The sequence below is a fragment of the Atta colombica genome, unplaced genomic scaffold (assembly GCF_001594045.1).
Source record: "Atta colombica isolate Treedump-2 unplaced genomic scaffold, Acol1.0 scaffold281, whole genome shotgun sequence".
Taxonomy (NCBI): Eukaryota; Metazoa; Arthropoda; class Insecta; order Hymenoptera; family Formicidae; genus Atta; species Atta colombica.
Window position 1 is genome coordinate 321833 of NW_017259383.1, and position 10278 is coordinate 332110.

At 35.6% G+C, this 10278-nt stretch overlaps 1 protein-coding gene across 3 annotated transcripts in view; it reads left to right on the forward strand.

Annotated features, from left to right (window-relative positions):
* The window catches only part of LOC108689926 (tyrosine-protein phosphatase 99A), an 80845-nt gene that overhangs the window by 66896 nt on the left and 3671 nt on the right, over positions 1–10278 (forward strand). For all 3 annotated transcript variants that reach the window (XM_018196907.1, XM_018196904.1, XM_018196905.1), the window contains 5 exons: positions 3615–3824; positions 4388–4668; positions 4934–5190; positions 8777–9060; positions 9990–10210. In XM_018196907.1, the coding sequence (XP_018052396.1) occupies positions 3615–3824; positions 4388–4668; positions 4934–5190; positions 8777–9060; positions 9990–10210 (1253 nt within the window). The remainder of the gene's footprint in view (positions 1–3614; positions 3825–4387; positions 4669–4933; positions 5191–8776; positions 9061–9989; positions 10211–10278) is intronic.

Sequence of the window (10278 nt, forward strand, 5' to 3'; positions counted from 1 at the left end):
TTCACATCGATACGCCTTAAGCCTTAAAGGAATCCGCGACTTTGCCTTCTCCTTAACTCGCGTCTCGCCTACAATACATGCTCAACGATTGCGCAAACGTTTTAAATGCACACCAACTCGCGTGCATACACGTGCCGCGGTGTTATGACACAAGTGTGAATCGTTTGCTAGTTTATTTTGTAATCCATTGCAATTGACGCCGACTTTGTACGTTGCAGGAAAAACAATGTTTTGCAACATTTTTTTTTTATTGCGCGCGCGATTTGCCTGACCATAATTGCGGATGAATCGGTTAGTGTTTTCTATATATAAAAGCATAATAAAATATTGACAGGAGTCACCAAGTGTTTTCGTATCTACATAAAATAGTATAGACGTCACATCTACCTTTTTTTTTTGCATGCGCAGCATCACGTAACAACACGTGCATTGCCATGGCAACGATTACTTACTGACCTTAAGTGTCGTCGGTGTATAATATTATGGAAATACGCTCGTCCTCAGAATTGTCTTTAAGAGTGGTAAAACCGCCGTATTACATCTCTCGCGCGTGCTATCCGGACATTCTATTTTTATGACAGGACCCAAGGCCGATAGCCTAATCCAGACGTGTGAATACATGTCAGGGTCTCGTCATTGCGAACTCAATTATTCTTGAGATTCTTTTTACTTTTATGAAATAAAAAAAAAGTATTAGCACAAGGATGTCACAAATTCCTCATCCTAAAATTCCATGATTTCTCTGATTTCCAGACAAAATTTCATAATTTTTCCTCATGCTTGCAATAGTGTTTTGAAATTTTTTTATATTTCCTTGTTTGGAAATATTTTGTCAAATATTTTGTCGAGAAAGCAATTCAATATAGCAATGAAAATTATTATTAACGTTACTGACTGACTGCTTGTATTTAATTGTGTAAGTTAAGTTGGTATTCCAAAACTGCGTAGGATGCGTGTACGTATATTGGACTTCTTTAAAGATAAGAATTTCAATTTTTTCACAAAATTTGACAGACTTTTTCTTGATTTCCTTAACTGTTTTCAATTTCCGTGACTTTTTTTTATTTCTCCGATAATAAACTACAAAGTAAAAAAAATTATTTCCTTCATTAATAGAATTTGCAAAAATAATCCTCTCTTTGTATTAAAAAATTGCATTGGATTCTGAAAAATCTCGTAATCATCTAAAATATGTTAATTAATCAATCGAAGCCTATTCTATTCGCGAATGAAAATCGAGAAATTCGAAATAGTTACAGCTCGATGTAGCAACTTGTAGCAGCGCAAATCAAAGTGCATGCAACTCGAAACAGGTACGTCGCGTCGGTTTCTTATCGGCTGTTCCTTTCACTCATGAACCGTTACTGAGTGGGAACCTATCCTAATAAAGGCACTTTCGCCTACATAGTTTTCCTCGAAACGATAATTTTTAGGCCGAGTTCACACCTTGACGGAAAAGCGGAACTCGCAGTAATAGTAGGCGGTACATTTCGTTTGTCTGCTTCCGCTTTTCCGCTTTCTGTTTTTTCCGTCAAGGTGTGAACCCGGCCTTAGATACATTAAAGAGGTTTTTCTTTGATTCTCGCGATCGCGAATGAGGTGTATCGGTTTGGCCCACCGTTTGCGACGCTTTGTCGCGCGTAATCTCTTTCCGGTCACTCGGGATGAGATTGATTTCTCAATGATTCGTTATGGAACGTGGCTTCGACGAAAATGAACATCAGCAGATTCTAAGTAGTATCGACATAGATCATTTTCCACGTCGCGTGCAACGATCGCGACCTTGCGCTTTACGGGCCCGTAATCGTATTCGTTTTTCAGCTCGATAGTAATACGAGAACACGATCCGCCCGTCTCCGTACGTGGCACAGACTCGATATGACATCATCCGCCGCCGCAACTCATAAAGCTTGTAAGAGGTAACTCTCCCGCTCTCCGACAGCCTTGCGTTTTATTACACGTCGTTAATCTAATGCGAATTCGATAAGCTTTAAACGGAATAACGCAGGAGATGACAACGTGAAACGACCGCTGAATAAATTTCAGCATAAAATTCAGTAAGAGGAAACGATTTTCTTCCCGTATTGTCGATGAGTAAAATAATTTAACAATCGTGCATAAAAGATTTCTTATCTTAATTTTATTGCACTCGACAAAAATAGCGAGTTTAACATTGTGTCTATATAATTCTCACTGTGTTGGTGTTAAATTGACATCAACATAGTGTGGATTTAATACCATGGGTTTTAAACCTATATACCCATGATGTTAAATCCACATCATGATGTGTGTTGGTTGATACATCAGGGGTTTTAAATCCACATTATCTTGCTGTTAATTTAACACCAACTTGGTGCAAATTATACAGACACTGCGTAGGCGTTAAAGTCACAGCAAGAGGGTCAAATTCACACTGACATTTTTTAGAATGTAAGAATCTAGTTTTGATTCATCAAATATTCTCGTTTTTTTGATTTTACTTGATACAAGAATAGTTTTTCTGAAGTGTTTTAAAAATTATATCTACTCTTTGGAGTGGAATTTCTCTCTAAAGAGTGAAAATTGAGCCAGTCTTGGAAAAGAATAGCTCAATTTTCAATCTTTAAGATCTCTTCAGAACGTGATTTGTTCTAACACAATTTTAGAGAATACGTATAGATCCGAAAATAATTTTATTTGGACCAAAATAATTATACGTGTAAACTGGTTATTAAAATGTTAAAACTTTTTGCAGCATTGTCATCATCGCTTAACGTCAACATAATTATTTTGCTGATCCAACTAAAGTATTTTTAGATATGTATCTAAACTAAATTTTTGAATACTTCAGCGAATAATCATTCTTTCTGCGCAGATTTAAAGATCTCTTTTATTACGCGTCACTTATATGTTCTATTTAGAGCACGTCGAAATGAGCTGTTTAAGCAAATCTACTGTCAATGATTTTACGCAGCCGAGGATGGAATGCAAATCAATTTGCATGTTTTATACTGCGCACCACGCAGCGTATGGTAATGCCGTGGCAGATGTATGAATATTCAATAAATTTGAACTCTCTTATGAACGCTTGGGCGGTCGTTTATTTATCCGTATTATTTATTCTAGAAAATGGAGCTTTAGAAAAATGGAAATACAGTTGGGTTGGGTATCGATATCTGTTGCTGCTCGAAAGAGAGAACGGATAACCGTAAACGTATAGAAATAGACCCGACACATTGACTGTACATCCCGGAGTATACTGAAACATCGAGTCATATTCCTTTCTTATCAATATGCGACGTATAGTAAAGAGCAGGATAAGATCCAATGCCTCGTATCTCTTTTCCGTATATTTATATTTGACCAAACGTGTACATATAGAAGATGTGCCATAGTAAAGTACGCGGCATGCCCGGTCTATTTCTTTATGTCTATGTAAATAATGTACGGCACGTACGAAGAAGCGTCCTATTTGACAATAAAAGAATGAAATAAGAATTTTATTGGGAAGTTTGTTATTTCTGAATGCGCTGAATACTTTGTCTCAGCGTGACATTTGCGGATGATGATGAGAGAGAGGAAAGATTAAATCGGTTTATTATAATGAAACCCCGTTTTTTCTCTCTTCATTCCAGCGCCGACAAAGCCGGAGAATCTCACCTCTCGGGGAATCACGGGCACCACCATTGAACTTTCGTGGTCGGAGCCTGAGAACGCCAATGGTGTCATCGCCGGTTACCGCGTTTACTACATGCATTCCAATTACACAGACGTTAAGATGCACATACCCGACAAATCTGCGGACGCCGATGATACGTATATCGAATTCATGCTGAAAGAACTACGTAAGTATACAAGTTGCATAAAGGACACGATTGACGCGAATAAGATTACTTAAGATACCGTCTATTATTCTATCTTCTATTATTTTAAATTATTCTAAATTATGTGAATGAATAGCGGATACTGAATAGCGTCATGCTTAAGTTTTACCTTTTTTATTTTAACGCACATGAATACGATGTTTAACATCGGTCGACATGCGCTATCCGGCCTTTGTGCCTTTTTTAACGCACCAGATAACTCAAGATTAACCATAATATAATCTTCACTCGACAGCGGATAGTCGTCGACAGCAGACGACCGGAGATAGGTCGGTGTACTTAGCTTATTGATAATGAAAACTCGAAGAATTCTTATCGTCGCACGTACTTTTTTCTCATTATATATTTATAAATAAATGCATTTGTTACGAGATAATTGTAATTACAGATAGAGAAGAAACTGTTTTACTTGAGGGAATCTTGTTAAGATCCGATCAGATTACGGTCATCGTAAAACATAGTCTCTTAACTTTCATTCATGGAACTGAATTAGCTCAATTGTTATTCATGAATCCATGTTATAGTCCCATACACCGAATACAAGATCTGGGTGAAGGCTTATACGCGGAAGAACGAAGGCGAGCCATCCGATCAGATCATTCGTAGAACCGACATAACTGGACCGAGTGCGCCTCAGATCTTGAATTTAACTTGCCAATCGCACGAGTCCGTTTACGTTCACTGGGCCAGGCCGGCGAACTTCTGGGGCTCGATTGATTACTACTACATCAATTATCGAAGAGATAATGGACGATATTACGAGGAAATCGAGCTATTGGCCGACAAAAGTCATCTCGAGAGCGGGGTACAATTTAATGTTTTATAATTTAATATTTAACAATAAATCATAATGGAGCGACATAATAAGAAGACATTATCACATATTTTATATCTAATATAATAATTATAAATTAATTGTGCTTCATTATCGATTATAATTTATAATGTTATTAAACAAAGATAATTTTATTTTTCTGTTGCTTTTACTTTATACCTCGTCAATAGTTTTTCGTTTGGATAAAATGCAATTATAACACACGTAATAAGTGTTTGCAAATTCATGCTTGCAGGCGATTATACCCAATCTGACGGTAAACACCGTTTACGAGATTGTAGTACGGGGAGCCACCAGGAGCACAATAGATAATCGCCTGATCATCCGAGGTGACAGCTCCATACCAACGAAGGTGTTGGTCACCCGCGATTGCGACAAGATACCGCCCTTGATGCGCCGCAGCAGCAAAGATCTCAGCGCGGGTGTGATCGCCGGTATGGTCTGCGCCTGCTTCGCCGTGATGCTGGCTATTACGTCCTTCGTGTTATGGAAGTAAGTCACGGTTTAACGCACGGCGCGTTATCGTCCGTACAGAGGAAACTTTAGCTGCATTCAACCGCGCCGGGTGATATATTTCCGTGTCGCACGTCGATGAGCGCATCAAAAGGAAAAATCCAAATCAGAACTCTCCGTTGAGTGTATTAAATTGCCTGTTTTTTTGTACATAGTTAGAAACATTTCGTATTTAGAAACATTTTGTATTATTGGAAACGGTTCACTCAAATCCTTGTTAACATTTTGTGTTGAATTTTTTAACATATTCGAGTTAATTTTATATAATGTGATTATATTATTTAAATAGTTTATGTTATATTTAACATTTCTTTTGTTAAAATAGTACAACTTAAATAGATAACATAAAAATAAGGTGTTTTGAAATGAAGTGAATAAAATGTGTTAATTTAACATATCATAAATGTTAAAAATATATTTCCACAATTTGCTTGCAAAGTATCAATATTATATTTTTTGTATTAATTTTTCTCATATAATATTTATATTACTTTCAACATATTTATTTTATTTTAAATTAACACAAAAATTTAAATGAATCGTTTGGAAAACGTGAAATATGTTAAATTTAATACAAATTTTCCAATTGCGTATCGTCATTTAAATTTCCGATCTGTATCTTTTATCCGAACAATCTACATTGGAAAAAAAGTCTGATTGCATTAATTGGAATTCTAATTAAAAATGGACAAATCAAAATTTTCTAGTTGAATCTATTATAATTTTAGTTGAGATAACTAGGATTTCGATTGATATAAATAAAATCTTCTGATTCGTTCATTTACAAATAAAAATTCTCAGTGTATGATTCACATTAAACATAGTCTATTATACGTCGAGATAACTGATATTAATATTAAAATTACATCTTTATTGCGGCACCGATACAATCGAAAAGTTAGAGGTAAAAACCACAAATCGGAGAAGTGACAACGAAAGATCTACTTTCTCTCGCTGCAATGAGCTACGCTTTACAGTTACGGTCGATCTTGCGAAGTATTATTTCGCATCGACATTTCACTTCCGTTCTGCACCGACCGATCTAACGCTACAAATGTTCTGTCATTTTTTTGTTAGCTGGAAATTGTCGACCAGTGATATCCAATACGTTAAAGCATAAACGCGTGCCTAGATCGCGAATCACATTTGAAGTATAGGCAATTAGAAAGTTCGTGAAGCGAGCGATGCAATCACGCGCACCTTCGCACGCATTCGCAACTATTTTTCCCATTCAGGCTTTCCCGCTTGATTTCCCACTGCAGTTGGTATTGTGTGTCCTAGCACAACTAACCTTCTCTCATTTATGATTCTTGGATTACCTCGTTCTTGGAAAAAGTTTCTACAGTATTTAATTTGTCAAGTTACTATTATATTTCATTTTAATGTCATAAAAAAAAAATTTTACATATCAAATATTAGAGAATATCTCAAAAATTAAAATTAAAAAAATAAGATTTTTTATAATTCACTCCTATTAGTTTTTTATCAAATTGTGATGCTTAATTTATTTAAGTATGTAACTTGTGTTAATCCTGTAAAAGTCTAAAAATTATTTTTTAAATTGCTCTTCTCTCTCTCTCTCTCTTTCTCTTTCCTCGCAAACGTATCTATAGGTTTATTCGTATTGCTTGCACTTTTTTTTGCACTCAGAATCTTTGCTTTCTTTCTTTTCAAAATGTATATGTTAATGCGGAATATTTTGGAGTTTCACGACAGGATTTCACGCAACACAAACAGATCTGTTGTTTGGAATCCCCAAAAATTTCACTGGAAACAAATTTTTATCAAACATAATTTAGGGCGTGTGATAATATATGACGTGTGAAAAAGTAACTACGATGCGTATTTTAATGTATCCCGGCGCTGGCTCTTACGTCTCTCTTGTGTTATCGTGAGATAACGAGCGGTGACAAGGCCTAAGTGTGCTCTTACAGTCACCGGAGCCACTTGTGGCGCGGTGCGGAGCGGAGCGAAGCGGAGCCAAGCAACGCAGCGTGACGCTACGCCGCACGCATCGAGCTAGACTCTTACGCGCCGCGAGCGAGACCGCGTGTGCGGTGCGTGTCTACGAATTCTGTTCTTCTTCTCGCTTCTCGGAGTTATTCGGAGTTCTCGCGCGTCAGTGTCTCGAGTGACGTTTAGGAACGACGAGGTAACGCGAGCGATGTGCAAAGGATCAGCCGTGACTGATGACAAGCTCATTTTCTGGGTCACGGACGGGGCCCGACCTAATCGTCATTTATTTCGCAAGCGTATTCGTTGATTTGTGGGCGGTCTCACCTATGATGGATATCGTCAAGATTATATCATCGAAATGAAGAAGTTTTTCCTTAACTTGTAAGTTTGTTAATCTAAAAAATAAAGGAAATCGTGAATCTTTCTAACCATGTGGTACAAAGAATTGTGTTATCGGTATTGATTTCGGAGTATTATCAATATTTGATCGTTGCTATCTGCCCAACCCACACGTGTTTCTCATTGATATTACATACTCTACAGCACGGATACGTGAATAATTTATGTGGAATGCTGTTTATCATTGCAAATGTTATTCTTGAAAATTGTTTTTAAAAAATAATACATGAAAGACGAAAGATTTTCTTCTAAAAATGCATTCTGAAAAAGGAGATGATATATCTAGACATTTTTTTCAAAGAGATATCTCGATATTTAGATAACTTTTTCAGGATATTTTCTACCTGAGAAAAACCCGATAATTTTCAGGGGATTTCTTTTTTCTCTCCAACCAGAGAGAGAGAGAGAGAGAGAGGGGGGGAGGGGTGGAAAAGGATTTTCATGGGGCAGAACTTTTCATCGGTACTTAGAAAAATTTTTATATTTTTACTTTTAATTTTTTGTCTTTGAAAATCAGAAATCGTTATCGATACTCAGGGAAATTTTTGAATATTTATTTTTAAATTTAAATTCTATTCGTGAAAACATTGTTTCTTTGATAATTTTTTTCTTGCTAATGCAAAATATTGATATCGGTTAACAATAAGTATAATACGATATATAGGTATACGTTCTCGCACATGAATGTACACGTTTGTATTTCTTTTATTTAAAAAATCAGAATGACAGAAGACAATACTCAGCAGAATAAAGTAACTCACATTGTATTCCTTATCTCATAGGTTTCGCGGTTTCAATTATAGAAAATGATAGATATATACACTAAGAAAAAAAATTGTTCATTTAATTAAATTAATTTAGTTTAATATTATTAATTTAGTATTCTAAGTTTTTATTTTTTTCAATGAGAAGAATATATCAAATATATTTGACAAATATTGATTCTCTCTCAATGAAAGAAAGACGAACTAAATTAATTTAACCAAATAAGCATTTTTTTCTCAGTGTAATTTCGTGGAATTCTTGTCTTCTCTAATAATTTACGATACTTTGCGTAACTTGCAGCCCAATTAATTTTATTAATTCTCTTTATTATTTCTCTTACTTAGTATTTTGAACAAAAATATATATAAAAAAAAAAATCTTTAAAATCTCAAGCAATTTTTAAAAATAAGATTGCAATAAATCCTTTTTTTCTTTTTTTATTTAGACCGATCTTTAGGAAATGCTTCCACACTGCCTACTACTACTTGGATTACCCACCGCGAAATGTTCCCACTCTTCAAGAATGGGAGAACAGCGAGCAGGACGGTGAGAGAACCGCCGTGGCCGTCCAGCAATTCGTTCAGCATGTCGCGAGTCTTCATGCCGACGGTGACATCGGTTTCAGCAAAGAATACGAGCTAATACAGTCTGAGACCGGCGATTATACCGTGGAGAATTCTCAGTTCGCTGAGAATAAGGCCAAGAACAGATACTTGAATATACTCGCGTGTAAGTAGCATTGATGTATCGCCCGCCCGTGCCTGTTTACAAACGAATAGAAACGTCTTAATATAAAACCAATAATACTATTGTACCAATAATAATACCTTCCGCTTCCCGCAAAAACGTTCATTTTTCAACGATGACTTCTACTTGCTATTGTCGTTGCCGTTTCGTTCCGATTGATTTATTTTCAATCTGACTCCTCAGTCGCTGACCTGTATATCAATACGATCGATATCACCAGACTGACACCTGAGATTATCACGTGTCGTTATTAATTTCGACGAATTTAAAGCGGAAGATATGCTTTAAAAAATATGGGTGTGAATTTAATACCATTTAATATATCAAGCTGTTAAGTATGAGTAATAAATATGGTTATATAATTCTCACCGTGTTGATATCAATATAAACACCATAAGATGGATTTATAAATGCTATAGATTTTAAATCATATGTGAGTGTTAAATCCACACTATGTTGATATTTATATAAATATATTTATATAAATATTGTATGGCATCAAATCTATTCCTATATATTTTAGATTTACTGTGTAGACAAATAATGACAAATTTGTTCGGGAAAAAGCAAAATTTTCAACTGTTCAAGAATACTGTTGCACCCTTACGAAATTCACACGTTCAAAATAGAAAATGCCTTTTCATTATCAGCGGAATAGAACAATCAATATAATCTCTGTATTAAAATGAGATAATATTATAATATATCTCAGCTTGAATAGCACGTTGATTTTTACGTTCGAGCCGGACTGATAAGTGGATAATTGTATAGTACGATTAAAATCTGTATTTTTAGACCAATCAACAAATTGTAATTATGTAAATTACAGTTGAAATAAGAATGCGAAGGCGTTGCCTTAATTTTACTAAAATGCTTTCTGCACTCTTTATCATTTACGTTATTATCATTAGACGACCACACTCGTGTGCAATTGCTCTCTTGCGGTGGTGGACCGCCTAAAAAAGGCCAGGATTATGTTAACGCGAACTACATCGATGGGTGGCAAAGAGCGCGAGCTTACATCGGTACTCAGGGTCCACTCCCACCTACGTTCGATGGTTTTTGGCGGATGGTTTGGGAGCAGCGAGTATCAATAGTTGTAATGATTACTAATCTTGTTGAGCGTGGTCGTGTAAGTATAAAGTTGATATCGATATTTTTTTACAATGTTAATTAAAAATTATATTATATATATATTAT